Source organism: Pseudochaenichthys georgianus, chromosome 2 (assembly GCF_902827115.2).
Source record: "Pseudochaenichthys georgianus chromosome 2, fPseGeo1.2, whole genome shotgun sequence".
NCBI classification, from domain to species: domain Eukaryota; kingdom Metazoa; phylum Chordata; class Actinopteri; order Perciformes; family Channichthyidae; genus Pseudochaenichthys; species Pseudochaenichthys georgianus.
This window is the reverse complement of record NC_047504.1, coordinates 2,640,322-2,656,187: the sequence shown is the minus strand read 5'-3', so window position 1 is coordinate 2,656,187 and position 15,866 is coordinate 2,640,322. Positions and strand designations below refer to the sequence as shown.

The following is a 15,866-nucleotide window of genomic DNA, read 5'->3' as shown; positions in this document are numbered from 1 at the left end:
TCTCGGTTTCTCTGCTATCTCATCGCTCTCCATTTTCACTCCTTATCTACCCTGCCTGCCTCCTCTCCTTTTACCCTCTCCTCTCGTCTCGGACTGACAGACGTTTTCCCCTCTTTTGGCGGCTTGCTATTTCACATTGACAGCGAGTAGAGACACAATGTCCACAATAATGTGAAACCCTACTTTCCAAACGGACCTGTGTTGACAATAGATGAGTTAAGTATAACGTGGCGGGTCCATCTGTCTCATAATTACACCTTCTAGCTGGAACACACACATTACATTGACTTACATGCATTTCCTAGAGACTTATCCTAACCCTAACCCTTACCCTACCCTAAACCTTAGCCTAACCCTAAACCTAACCAAGTCTTCACCCTAAAATTAATGATTCCCCTTATGGGGACCTCCAATTTGTCCCCATAAGGGAGGCGAGTCCCCACACGTGACTATGTAAACAGATTTAGGTCCCCACAAGTATAGTAATGCTAGTACTCCTATTTGGTATTAATGTTTGGTGGAACACAGGAGGCTGTCTTTTTTGGTGGGACATTTTCATGGTTTTGGGAAGTTTGGTGAACGTCAACGATTCCTAATAAAACAGAACTACACAGAACCTCAGATTGAACCATGCATGATAAACAAACCAACAAACAACAACAAGGGATTCAAGGCCAGCGCTTCATCTCTGCCTCAAAACAGAAAAACAGATTGATAAAGATTGATGTAAAAGAGGATTTTTTTTTTATTCTCAATCAAAGTGTTTACAGTTTTCTTTTGCAGCCTGTGTCTCCAGCTTACACCCCAGAGCAGAGTAATAACAGCTCAAATGAAAAACAACTTCAAATGCATGGGAATAAGTGCCCGGGCTTGTTTACTGGAGAACATCAGTGTGTGATAGCAGAGGAGTTCACAGCATGAGGATATACATATATACTCAAGTAGAAGTACAGATACTCGTGTTTAAAAATACTCTGACTACACTTCTTCAAAAGTAAAAAGTATGGGCTTTGAAATGTACTTAAGTAAAAAGTACCCATAGCTAGCAGCTGTTTTAAAGAGTACCTGACCTCCCTTTATATTAACAGAACAATAATGTCATTGTTAGCTAATGAATGTTTCCATGCTGAACAACGGCAACATGACAACGTTTCCATTGGTCCCTCTTCTTTAGAGAAGACCAGGAAGTGATGGATACACGGATCGTGTTCCAACCAATAGGCACGCAGTGACTCTAAAGAATAATGATCACGCACCAACACACATTCAGACTAAAGGAACCAGCTGTTTGGAAAATGAGAGAAGTAGAAAGTACAGGTATTTGTGTTCAACATGTGAGAAGTAGAAAGTACAGGTATTTGGGTTCAACATGTAAGAAGTAGAAAGTACAGGTATTTGGGTTCAACATGTAAGAAGTAGAAAGTACAGGTATTTGTGTTCAACATGTAAGAAGTAGAAAGTACAGGTATTTGAGTTCAACATGTAAGAAGTAGAAAGTACAGGTATTTGTGTTCAACATGTAAGAAGTAGAAAGTACAGGTATTTGTGTTCAACATGTGAGAAGTAGAAAGTACAGGTATTTGTGTTCAACATGTAAGAAGTAGAAAGTACAGGTATTTGTGTTCAACATGTGAGAAGTAGAAAGTACAGGTATTTGGGTTCAACATGTAAGAAGTAGAAAGTACAGGTATTTGTGTTCAACATGTAAGAAGTAGAAAGTACAGGTATTTGGGTTCAACATGTAAGAAGTAGAAAGTAAAGGTATTTGTGTTCAACATGTAAGAAGTAGAAAGTACAGGTATTTGTGTTCAACATGTAAGAAGTAGAAAGTACAGGTATTTGTGTTCAACATGTAAGAAGTAGAAAGTACAGGTATTTGTGTTCAACATGTAAGAAGTAGAAAGTACAGGTATTTGTGTTCAACATGTAAGAAGTAGAAAGTACAGGTATTTGTGTTCAACATGTAAGAAGTAGAAAGTACAGGTATTTGTGTTCAACATGTAAGAAGTAGAAAGTACAGGTATTTGTGTTTAAAAAATAAGTAAAAGAGGGGGCAGCATACCTGGAGAAGCAGGTCTGAAGCAGGTTTGATTCGCTGCTGGAACAGGACCCCCAGAGCCCGGTTCTGCTGCTCCAGGTCAAAGACTCGGGTCCGCAGCTTCAGACATTCCTCCCTGAGATCCTGAGGCAGGAGACACAGGTCAGAGAAATGCTTTTCTGAGGTAAAAGTGATGTTCATCAAGAGTTTAAGAGCATCATCAGACCTCTTTCTAATGCATTCCACGCTGTGTTAAACGTGCTGCTATTGGTACAGCCTATCTGCAGCATGTGTACATATGTATGTGTTTATGTATACAGTTGATGTGTAGGATTATAGGTATTTGCTGCATGTATGTATATGCATAATATATATATTTATTTAACAATATTCCTGGTAAATAATGGTGTGTATGAGGCTCACTGGCAGTTAATGTAGGGGATTACTTTAGGTGAGGTGGCGTGCAACAACATTAACCTTTCTGTTGGTCGCTTGTTAGCAGACCCTTCACGCGATGGCAGAGCGAACAGGTACAGGCAGGGCCCATAATGATAGCCCTATAGTTTACATTTTAAACTACCCACACATGAACATATGGAAATGGGTTACTATTTTAAAAAATAAATGTATTTATAAATGTATTTAGGAACCTATCCATGTGATTTTTAGTGGGGGTCGACCTCAAATCCTCTATGGGGGTCCAGGGGCATGCCCCCCCGGTAAGATTTTATTTTTTATTTTGGAGTTAAATGCATCAATCTGGTGCATTTTGAGGGGAAAATAAAGAGACTAGATCTATGGAAACACCTATATTAAACAGAACTGTATACATTTCAATAATCATAAAATCATGGCCATAACCAATAACATACCATTTCCAATATGAAAAAAACACTGAAACTTGTTTATTAATTTATTTTTGGTTCATTTATAGTTGTGAGTGTGTCTGTGCTCCTGAATCAGCCTCTCCTGTCTCCCTCCTCTCCTCCTCTTTGGGGCAGCAGCAAAGACTAGTTTTCTCTCAACAAGTTTTAAAAGTGTATCTTACCTTTTTTCACCCAGTTAACTTTTTATTTATTTATTCATGCATATTTTACTAATCACATTACATTTCATTTAGCTGACGCTTTTATCCAAAGCGACTTATAATGACCGATTACAGGGACATTCTCCCTGGAGTAACTAAGGGCTAAGTGCCTTACTCAAGGGCACACTAGTGGTGGTGTTCCTGGCGGGATTTGAACTCACATCCTTCTGATCTTCAGCCCACCTAGCTATACATTAGACCAATCACTACCCTCTCAAATGGAAATATGTGTTTACATAAATGGTGACCACACCGTTTGAGACCCACTGAGAACTTAGACTAAGTTAACTATCTAAACACTCAGAGAGTCCTTTACCTCACCTGAGCTGAGCTTATCCCGAGCATGAATGACACGCAGAGACCAATCAAGGGCTTTGATTTATGGTCTGTATGACAGTGGCCATGTCGGCAGGCCACATCATGTGGACAGCCAGTCACCCTGTGTGAGGCAGGCCACTTAACAGGCCAGAAGGAGGCGAGCTCAGTGCAAGGGAGCGAGGGATCATTGTCCACAAGTTAATCGATCGCAGATGGCGTCGTGGTCACGGACGAATAAAAAAAAAATTATAAAAATTATAAAAAAAAAAAAAAACCTAAATGGGTCGCGAAATATACTTGGGCGGCCGTTAATATACCTGGGCGGCCCGCCCAAGTATAGTCTATATGTGGGAAACCCTGATTGTCCAAACGCAATAAAAACATTTTTGATCAGAAGTGTATCATCAGGAGGAAACAAACCTTTTGGGTGAGAAGCGCCTGGACCACTTGATTGGCAACCTTAAATAGACAGAAAGAAGCCATTATTGGATGTCTTACAAGGTCTTTTATGACCCTTATAGGCCTCTGTAGAGCGACTTTGCATTTATACCGCAGCCAATTTACACATAAGATGAAATAGCTGCAATAGCATTAAAATCACATTTAAGAGTCTATTTTTAAAGTCTATTTTTAAAGAAAATGTATTCGAACAGTACTTAGTTTCATAGTTTTAAGCTGTCATACATAACATTGTATCTGACAGTACATTTGTGAGAGAACAAATCAGGCTAGTTATCAACATTTCATTGTCTCACTAAAACAGTCATTCTACATTAACATGGCAGCATATATAACAGACCGAGTATTTGGTGTGTGTGTGTGTGTGTGTGTGTGTGTGTGTGTGTGTGTGTCTGTTACAATGTTTAACTCTGGCTTCCTAATGGTGCTAGCAGCACCTGCTGACAGCAGGCTGATGGAGAAGCAGAGGCGTCTGGGCCGTGGTCTCACAGCGGCTAACACCCCCACTCTCAGACCACAGTGCAGCGGCTCCGGTTACTGCCCATTGATTGCTCGTTAATACTCATCGGCTCATTTGAGTGCTCTCGCTTCTCATTTATTGAATGAGGAGGAACTGGAGTAAATACGGTGAAATGAGCCGGCGCTGCTGGAACCGCAGGACACAGATCCGAGTGTAAAACAGTGACCAAACACAACCTCGTGGTGTCGGACAGAGGGTTTCAACTCGGCCGCCGTTTGACTTTGACACAAGTCATTAAAGTCCAAATGAGCTCACACACATGTAGACGGGCAGCTGTTGGAACATGGAAGATAAATCATCCCAAAAGAAACCGTTTTCCCACTGTGTGAAGCCAGCATCCTCAAAGCAGGATCATTACCTCTTCCTCAAATGTCACATAGGAAAACAGTTGACAAGTAAACGCAACAAAGCTGAGTCGAGCCATCTTGATGAGCGTAGGGAAGAGGAAAGGAGCCAGGAAGGACTTCATGGAGGACGCAAACTGTGACCCTTTTCTTACGTCGCTCACTTTAATCTCCTTCCTCACCCCTTCCTCCTCCACTCCCCCTATCCTTTCCTCTGTCTTCCTCACCCCTTCCTCCTCCACTCCCCCTGTCCTTTCCTCTGTCTTCCTCACCCCTTCCTCCTCCACTCCCCCTGTCCTTTCCTCTGTCTTCCTCACCCCTTCCTCCTCCACTCCCCCTGTCCTTTCCTCTGTCTTCCTCACCCCTTCCTCCTCCACTCCCCCTGTCCTTTCCTCGGTCTTCCTCACACACATCATTTCTGGTACAATTGTTATCAGTGTTGTAAAGTAACTAGGTACATTTACTACTTTTTTGAGACTTCTATTTGTACTGCACTAAATGTATTTAAGACATGTAGGTACTTAATGATCTTAAATCAGACTTGAGTTCCACCTGGAGTAAATCCACCAGCTACCCTGCAGTCTACAAAGCCATTCAGACTAGCTGCACCTTCACCAGCTACCCTGCAGTCTACAAAGTCCTTCAGACTAGCTGCACCTTCACCAGCTTGGAGAACACTTTCATGATCAATCATTATAAAACACATCATATATATTATTCTGAAATGGACCAATCTGCACAACGACTACTTTTACTTTTGGTACTTTAACTATATTTAGATGCTGATACTTTTCTACTTTTACTTGAGGAACATTTTGAATGCAGGACTTTGACTTGTAACAGAGTATTCCTGGTACTTTTACTCAAGTACAACATCTGAGTACTTCTCCTACCTCTGATTATTGTACAAGCTTCAACAAAAAGCCTTTTGACATGAAAGACTCCTTATCGTACAGTACAATAACTAGGATCCTAGTTTCCATAATTGTCTATTTTTAACATAACTCAGACTAATAATGGTTTAACTTACAGCAGCTAATCATTCTACTCCCTCTTTATAACATGTATGAGAGATTGGGTTTTAGAGCCTCACAATTTAGACAATGTTTTCAAAATGACTTCTCAACAATTCTCCTCCGCCTCCCTCAAGCTCAAGACCATTGTAACCCTGTAGGAAACACATGTGCTTTGCAGGGTTGGTTACAACATTACAGGTCACCTATTGTGCACAATCCTCTTCTTCATGTCTCTTCTACATCAGCATGTGTCCCCTCTTCTTCATGTCTCCTCTACATCAACATGTGTCCCCTCTTCTCCATGTCTCCTCTACATCAGCATGTGTCCCCTCTTCTTCATGTCTCCTCTACATCAGCATGTGTCCCCTCTTCTTCATGTCTCTTCTACATCAGCATGTGTCCCCTCTTCTTCATGTCTCCTCTACATCAGCATGTGTCCCCTCTTCTTCATGTCTCCTCTACATCAACATGTGTCCCCTCTTCTTCATGTCTCTCTACATCAGCATGTGTCCCCTCTTCTTCATGTCTCTTCTACATCAGCATGTGTCCCCTCTTCTTCATGTCTCTCTACATCAGCATGTGTCCCCTCTTCTTCATGTCTCTTCTACATCAGCATGTGTCCCCTCTTCTTCATGTCTCTCTACATCAACATGTGTCCCCTCTTCTTCATGTCTCTTCTACACCAACATGTGTCCCCTCTTCTTCATGTCTCTTCTACACCAACATGTGTCCCCTCTTCTTCATGTCTCTCCTACATCAGCATGTGTCCCCTCTTCTCCATGTCTCTTCTACATCAACATGTGTCCCCTCTTCTCCATGTCTCTTCTACATCAACATGTGTCCCCTCTCTTCATGTCTCTTCTACATCAGCATGTGTCCCCTCTTCTTCCATGTCCTCTCCTACATCAACATGTGGTCCCCTCTTCTCCATGTCTCTTCTACATCAACATGTGTCCCCTCTTCTTCATGTCTCTCTACAATCAACATGTGTCCCCTCTTCTTCATGTCTCTTCTACATCAACATGTGTCCCATCTTCTTCATGTCTCTTCTACATCAACATGTGTCCCCTCTTCTCCATGTCTCTCCTACATCAACATGTGTCCCCTCTTCTTCATGTCTCTTCTACATCAACATGTGTCCCCTCTTCTTCATGTCTCTCCTACATCAACATGTGTCCCCTCTTCTTCCATGTCTCTTCTACATCAACATGTGTCCCCTCTTCTTCATGTCTCTCCTACATCAACATGTGTCCCCTCTTCTTCATGTCTCTTCTACATCAACATGTGTCCCCTCTTCTTCCATGTCTCTCCTACATCAACATGTGTCCCCCTCTTCTTCATGTCTCTTCTACATCAACATGTGTCCCCTCTTCTTCATGTCTCTCCTACATCAACATGTGTCCCCTCTTCTTCATGTCTCTTCTACATCAACATGTGTCCCCTCTTCTCCATGTCTCTTCTACATCAACATGTGTCCCCTCTTCTTCATGTCTCTCTACATCAACATGTGTCCCCTCTTCTTCATGTGTCTCCTACATCAACATGTGTCCCCTCTTCTTCATGTCTCTTCTACATCAACATGTGTCCCCTCTTCTTCATGTCTCTTCTACATCAACATGTGTCCCCTCTTCTTCATGTCTCTCCTACATCAACATGTGTCCCCTCTTCTTCATGTCTCTTCTACATCAACACTGTGTCCCCTCTTCTTCATGTCTCTTCTACATCAACACTGTGTCCCCTCTTCTTCATGTCTCTTCTACATCAACATGTGTCCCCTCTTCTTCATGTCTCTTCTACATCAACATGTGTCCCCTCTTCTTCATGTCTCTTCTACATCAACATGTGTCCCCTCTTCTTCATGTCTCTTCTACATCAACATGTGTCCCCTCTTCTTCATGTCTCTTCTACATCAACATGTGTCCCCCTCTTCTTCATGTCTCTTCTACATCAACATGTGTCCCCTCTTCTTCATGTCTCTTCTACATCAACATGTGTCCCCCTCTTCTTCATGTCTCTCCTACATCAACATGTGTCCCCTCTTCTTCATGTCTCTTCTACATCAACATGTGTCCCCTCTTCTTCATGTCTCTTCTACATCAACATGTGTCCCCTCTTCTTCATGTCTCTCTCTACATCAACATGTGTCCCCTCTTCTTCATGTCTCTTCTACATCAACATGTGTCCCCTCTTCTCATGTCTCTTCTACATCAACATGTGTCCCCTCTTCTTCATGTCTCTTCTACATCAACATGTGTCCCCTCTTCTCCATGTCTCTCCTACATCAACATGTGTCCCCTCTTCTTCATGTCTCTTCTACATCAACATGTGTCCCCTCTTCTTCATGTCTCTTCTACATCAACATGTGTCCCCTCTTCTTCCATGTCTCTTCTACATCAACATGTGTCCCCTCTTCTTCCATGTCTCTTCTACATCAACATGTGTCCCCTCTTCTTCATGTCTCTTCTACATCAACATGTGTCCCCTCTTCTCATGTCTCTTCTACATCAACATGTGTCCCCTCTTCTTCATGTCTCTTCTACATCAACATGTGTCCCCTCTTACTTCATGTCTCTTCTACATCAACATGTGTCCCCTCTTCTCCATGTCTCTTCTACATCAACATGTGTCCCCTCTTTCTTCATGTCTCTTCTACAATCAACATGTGTCCCCTCTTCTCATGTCTCTTCTACATCAACATGTTCCCCTCTTCTTCATGTCTCTTCTACATCAACATGTGTCCCCTCTTCTTCATGTCTCTTCTACATCAACATGTGTCCCCTCTTCTTCATGTCTCTTCTACATCAACATGTGTCCCCCTCTTCTTCATGTCTCTTCTACATCAACATGTGTCCCCTCTTCTTCATGTCTCTCTACATCAGCATGTGTCCCCTCTTCTTCATGTCTCTCTACATCAACATGTGTCCCCTCTCTTCATGTCTCTTCTACATCAACATGTGTCCCCTCTTCTTCATGTCTTCTTCTACATCAACATGTGTCCCCTCTTCTTCATGTCTCTCCTACATCAACATGTGTCCCCTCTTCTTCATGTCTCTTCTACATCAACATGTGTCCCCTCTTCTTCATGTCTCTCCTACATCAACATGTGTCCCCTCTTCTTCATGTGTCTCCTACATCAACATGTGTCCCCTCTTCTTCATGTCTCTCCTACATCAACATGTGTCCCCTCTTCTTCATGTCTCTTCTACATCAACATGTGTCCCCTCTTCTTCATGTCTCTTCCTACATCAACATGTGTCCCCCTCTTCTTCATGTCTCTCTACATCAACACTGTGTCCCCCTCTTCTTCATGTCTCTTCTACATCAACATGTGTCCCCTCTCTTCATGTCTCTTCTACATCAACATGTGTCCCCTCTTCTTCATGTCTCTTCTACATCAACATGTGTCCCCTCTTCTTCATGTCTCTTCTACATCAACATGTGTCCCCTCTTCTTCATGTCTCTTCTACATCAACATGTGTCCCCTCTTCTTCATGTCTCTTCTACATCAACATGTGTCCCCTCTTCTTCATGTCTCTTCTACATCAACATGTGTCCCCTCTTCTTCATGTCTCTTCTACATCAACATGTGTCCCCTCTTCTTCATGTCTCTTCTACATCAACATGTGTCCCCTCTTCTTCATGTCTCTTCTACATCAACATGTGTCCCCTCTTCTTCATGTCTCTTCCTACATCAACATGTGTCCCCTCTTCTCATGTCTCTTCTACATCAACATGTGTCCCCTCTTCTTCATGTCTCTTCTACATCAACATGTGTCCCCTCTTCTTCATGTCTCTCCTACATCAACATGTGTCCCCTCTTCTTCATGTCTCTTCCTACATCAACATGTGTCCCCTCTTCTTCATGTCTCTTCTACATCAACATGTGTCCCCTCTTCTTCATGTCTCTTCTACATCAACATGTGTCCCCTCTTCTTCCATGTCTCTTCTACATCAACATGTGTCCCCTCTTCTTCCATGTCTCTTCTACATCAACATGTGTCCCCTCTTCTTCATGTCTCTTCTACATCAACATGTGTCCCCTCTTCTCCATGTCTCTTCTACATCAACATGTGTCCCCTCTTCTTCATGTCTCTTCTACATCAACATGTGTCCCCTCTTCTTCATGTCTCTTCTACATCAACATGTGTCCCCTCTTCTCCATGTCTCTTCTACATCAACATGTGTCCCCTCTTCTCCATGTCTCTTCTACATCAACATGTGTCCCCTCTTCTTCATGTCTCTTCTACATCAACATGTGTCCCCTCTTCTTCATGTCTCTTCTACATCAAACATGTGTCCCCTCTTCTCCATGTCTCTTCTACATCAACATGTGTCCCCTCTTCTTCCATGTCTCTTCCTACATCAAACATGTGTCCCCTCTTCTTCCATGTCTCTTCTACATCAACATGTGTCCCCTCTTCTTCATGTCTCTTCTACATCAACATGTGTCCCCTCTTCTCCATGTCTCTTCTACATCAACATGTGTCCCCTCTTCTCATGTCTCTTCTACATCAACATGTGTCCCCTCTTCTTCATGTCTCTTCTACATCAACATGTGTCCCCTCTTCTTCATGTCTCTTCTACATCAACATGTGTCCCCTCTTCTTCATGTCTCTTCTACATCAACATGTGTCCCCTCTTCTTCATGTCTCTTCTACATCAACACTGTGTCCCCTCTTCTTCATGTCTCTTCTACATCAACATGTGTCCCCTCTTCTCCATGTCTCTTCTACATCAACATGTGTCCCCTCTTCTTCATGTCTCTTCTACACAACATGTGTCCCCTCTTCTTCATGTCTCTTCTACATCAACATGTGTCCCCTCTTCTTCATGTCTCTCTACATCAACACGTGTCCCCTCTTCTTCATGTCTCTTCTACATCAACATGTGTCCCCTCTTCTCCATGTCTCTTCTACATCAACATGTGTCCCCTCTTCTCCATGTCTCTTCTACATCAACATGTGTCCCCTCTTCTTCATGTCTCTTCTACATCAACATGTGTCCCCTCTTCTTCATGTCTCTTCTACACCAACATGTGTCCCCTCTTCTCCATGTCTCTTCTACATCAACATGTGTCCCCTCTTCTTCATGTCTCTTCTACATCAACATGTGTCCCCTCTTCTCCATGTCTCTTCTACATCAACATGTGTCCCCTCTTCTCCATGTCTTTTATACATCAACATGTGTCCCCTCTTCTTCATGTCTCTTCTACATCAACATGTGTCCCCTCTTCTTCATGTCTTTTATACATCAACATGTGTCCCCTCTGTGGAAAGAGACTCTGAAAGTTTCAGGAACAAAGATTCTCTCTCTTTTTGTCCTGATCCATTTCTATAAAAACCTGTCTGAAAGTGAGCTGATCAGATTTTGGCCACTTTGTGATGTCATAATGGTTTCTTGGTTTGTGTAGCCATTAGCCAATCAGCAACCAAGGTAACCCCCCCCCCCCCCTTATCACCTGAATCTCCTCCTAGAGCACCATTGTGTTATTTTTAAGCAAATGTCTCTCAGAGGGGCGTGGGGAGGGGCTCCTTATTTTCATCTGAAGTAATAGACCCAGAATCAGCACTTTTGGGATGATCTGTTTGGTACTTCAGCCAAACACTTCAGAGACATGTTTTGTAAATCTGAGCCCTGGGATAAAGTAATGAAAAACAGTATAATAGGGACCTTTAATTTCAAGCTCAACTCAACGCTTGTTCTGTTCACAAAGTCAGAAGTAATTCAAGGTTTGGGAAAATGTCAAAGGAAAGCCACATGTTGGTCACTCACCTCATCTAGGCAGCGTTCATACTGCTCTCTCTGGCTCTGGTTCTCCGAGGCCAAGGAAGAGTTCTTCTCCTGCAAAGAACACACACACACACACACACACACACACACACACACACACACACACACACACACACACACACACACACACACACACACACACACACACACACACACACACACACACACACACACACACACACACACACACACACACACACACACACACACACACACACACACACACACACACACACACACACACACACACACACACACACACACACACACACACACACACACACACACACACACACACACACACACACACACACACACACACACACACACACACACACACAAAGGTCAGACGTCAGCGCTGAACTTGAGATGGCCAATAACAAAAGAAAATCACAGAGTAGTGGAGAGAAAGGTCAGGAGGATGGAAGTGATGATGCTGAACTTTGGGGCGGGAAAGCTAGCCATTTGGAGTTCGGACCTAATAAGAATATCTCGTCCACTTGCCAAGCGATGAGGCGGCGCCCTATTGATCTCTGGGAGTTTCAATTTGTCGTGGCAGGCAGCTTATTAGAAGCCGTCAGCCAGCCGGGCTTCTCTCGACCCTCTGCCCTTTCGTTGGAACTCCCGATATAATTGCAACCCAAAATATTCTAATAGACCATATAGGAAGAAACACCCACTAATGGAAGCCTGATTGTGGCGCACATGTAATCAATGACCTTGGTAGTTGTGAAAGAAAGTGTTTGTGAAAGGAGATATTTGTAATACCAATGAGAACCACTGCACTGTATATCGTAATGTCGTCATCTCAATAGTTTTTTTCATATAGGATTGAAAGTCTTAAGAGTCTTAATGTTATAACCTTTGAAGCAACTAATGGGAATTTTATTTAGCAAACCAACAAAAATATGTATTTACTTAATACTAGTAAATACTACTAAGTATTACATTTGAATTACCCATATTTGTCTTTAAGCATTGTTCGTTTTTTATCCACAGCAATATACAGTATATATAAATATTTGTGTATATCATTAAGACTTTTCTCAAATATATTGATAGTTTTCTACGTACATCTTTTTACGATGTAATAAAATAAAAATATTGAAATATTACATTTGATTTTCAATGTTAAAACCTCGACAAAGTGCTCTCGTGGCTAACTAGCACGCCACAGAAAGACATGCAGGTGATCTTTAGGTTTGATGGGTGATCGTGGGAGTTCCTTCAAGGTACTCCTTCTGCTGGCAGGAGATTGAAACGAGGGAGAGGAAATGGATAACTGCAGAGAGTATTCACGGTGATGGATTATGCTGCTTTGGCAGATTTCACGCTTTTGGAAGGCGAGCTAATTGAAGAGGAATGGAGGAATTCCCGCTCTCCAACACCAGAAGCCCATTACAAACTCCTCTTCTGGTGTTGAATTTAGACTTTGGGCATGTAGCTTGTTAATAAACCGTGTGGCCACATTTGAGCAGCCATGTTCTCTCGCTGAACAAGTGAGATAACCGACGGGCATCTCTCCCACAGTCTGGGTGTTTTCAGCTAAGCCTCAGCGACAGACCGTAGTGCGTGCCTGCCGAGTTAATGAAGAGCATCAGTCGTGCCGGGCAGTGCTTCCTTAGCGTCAGTGGGGTTCATGCACAATGCGGGCAGTGATTTATTGCCTTGTTGTTGCCGTGCATCCATCACCGGCGTCGGCAGGATGGAATAAAATGGCAGATAACTTTTGATAGAGCCATTTAGAAATGTAATGCTCAGGTAATGTGCTTCGTCAGGTGGACATATAACTTCCAGTCTGGGACGATAGCTTACAGCTGAGGAGCAACAGGCAATTACCTGCCACTTTGCAGTAATAAGGGTCTATTTTCTACCAGGGAGGCCTTCGTGTAATGGGAAAAACAGACAGAATACATTCCAACGACTTGTTCTTTTCTCCGACAAGACACTCTTTTCGCTGCGAGTCTTATCGCTGAGCTTCTTGATTACTGGCATCATTTGCTTTCCAAAAACAGCACAGAGGTTAATGTCACCAAGAGGCCCCGGGGAGACACTTTGAAATGCAAACGTGTGACTGGTGGCTACATTTAATTAGGTCTGAGTCTTCTAATTGCTAAAGAGGATGTGAGAGGATGTGGCTGCTGTAAGAAGGAAAAACAAATCAGCGTGGATCCCTGTGTCTGCGAGGGGAGTGCGGCTCCAATCCCCACGAGCACAGAGGAAAACAAACCAAAGCTGGAGGACAGCCCGTGGCATCCCCCCCCCCTGCCGGCGACTCTCAAAGGATGACTTCGCTCTCCAAACACTGGAGAATTTGATGAGCTGTCATGCTTGCAGACACAATTTGAACAAAGGACTCTGACAACTGGCAGACAGACGAAGAGGAATGAAGAAGGAGAACAAAGAGGGGTAGGGGGAGATAAAGGGAACGCAGCTCAGGTGGTAAGAAATAGAAAAAGGTGGTAAAAGTGTTTACCTCCAGGGCCGTGAGGCGTTCCAGAAGGGGTTTGGCTTCGTCCTCCTCTGATTGGCCGACGTCAGGATCGTTCGGTTGCAGCTCCGTAGGATTCGACGGCGGGGAGCCATTTTCTCCCAGGCCCTCGTACTGTTTCCGCACTTCCTCTGAGAGTTTATCCTGAGGCACAGAGAAGAAGAAGAAAAAAGGAGGAAGGTTAGAATTTGGCAAGTAAAAAACCTGAACAGATGGGATGAAGCGTCAGAAGTGAGGTATGACAAATGTTTCAGGGACAGGGTGGGTAAGGAGCCGTGAAAGGCAGGAAATCGGAGGGAAGGAGACAAGGGGGAGAGGATCAGATGGGCAGACAAAAGAGAGGCAGCTCCAACAACACAGCGCCAAAACATCCCCTAATCCCTAATCATGTTTCACTTGTTTTCCAAAGAGTGGCAGTGACCTTGAAGGCTGTCATCTCTGTTGCATTGTGGGGATCTTTCGCTCTGTGTTGCCGTCTCTATGCCAGCTATCCGTTTCCTTTTGGGGTTAATTTTTTCTTGGCATCTGCGATAACAAACTATTGGTAATAATTGGACGCTAATTAGCTGCTGTCTGGCTAGCACTGACATGCAAGAGGAAGCTCTCAGAATGTCCATCCTAAAGTACTTCAACATGTATTCAACATATCCAAACATTCATTCAGTCATCATTATCCGTTCTATATCTTTGGTTTACGATAGGCGAAAAGAAGCAATTTAAAGACATCCCCTTAGGCCACGGCGTCCTATGAAGGTCAGTATTTAATGCATCCTCTATCGTAAGCTGGTGGCCGGGACCACCGTTCACATGTTTAGGAGTTCATAGCAGTTCATTTAAAAACTGGATTTTCCACTTGAAAACTCTCAGATCGTTTCATTTGAATATCGTTTAGGGGGTGGAACGTTTCTACTAGCTCACAAGAAAAACAGCAGAAGTAGAATATTAAGATTTGAAATATTCTGAAATATATACATTTTCATTTTAGTGACCATTGCCTGCTTGGGACCCGATACAAAAGTAGCACCTAATCAAAAGACATGTTAGAGGCCTGGTTTGAACAAGAAGAGGCAACGATTTGAGAACAGTCTGAAAGAAAGGATCTTTGATTCAAACTAGTTATCGATAACATCCTGCACACACACTGAATCTCTGATTCCGAGGCGAGCTCTGACAGGTAGACGTCCGACCCAAAGATATCTAGGTGTATGTGATGGATAAAAGCTGAGGTCACTAATGCAGCTCCTCTTTTATATATCCAAATGCAGCCAGAACAAGATCTCCTAACAGGAATTGGAAATAATGTCCTTGAGAGTGCTTTGTTTTCAGCTTGATCCAATCTCCACTAAACATATATTAGGTGTTCAATCTTGCTTGATTCCATCAGACAATCCGGTTTGAGGCAATTCTTTAAAGTCAAGCTTAGAAGTTGGCTTTCTGTTTGCCAGCCAGGGCAGTCTGCAGTTTACTTTGAGAGGCTGCTCATCAGATGGCGTTAAAGGGCTCCGTAATAATCTCCACAGGGGGGGGGGGGGGGGGGGGGGGGGGGGGAACCGTGTCCCTCATGCTGCCCTTTCAAGTTATTGAGTCTGTCTGCTGAACACACAGAATAATACAGCTGCAGCAGGCGCACCTCGCTGCAGAGGATACCTCTCTGACTGATGAACACAGAGGCACACTATCTCCGAGTAAACACACAAGTACTGCACATCAGTGTGGGACAATAACCATGCTCTTCAGCTGAGAACAAAGATCTTCTTGAGCATCATTGTTCCATTAAGGGTTGGCATCGGTAAGAAATCAAAA

At 43.3% G+C, this 15,866-nt stretch overlaps 1 protein-coding gene across 2 annotated transcripts in view; it reads right to left on the bottom strand.

The window, feature by feature from the left end:
• LOC117457704 (nck-associated protein 5-like) overlaps nucleotides 1-15,866 on the bottom strand; it is a 159,140-nt gene that overhangs the window by 32,410 nt on the left and 110,864 nt on the right. For both annotated transcript variants that reach the window (XM_034097914.1, XM_034097923.2), the window contains 4 exons: nucleotides 14,049-14,207; nucleotides 11,555-11,623; nucleotides 3,864-3,902; nucleotides 2,063-2,182 (listed from right to left, as the gene is read on the bottom strand). In XM_034097914.1, the coding sequence (XP_033953805.1) occupies nucleotides 2,063-2,182; nucleotides 3,864-3,902; nucleotides 11,555-11,623; nucleotides 14,049-14,207 (387 nt within the window). The remainder of the gene's footprint in view (nucleotides 1-2,062; nucleotides 2,183-3,863; nucleotides 3,903-11,554; nucleotides 11,624-14,048; nucleotides 14,208-15,866) is intronic.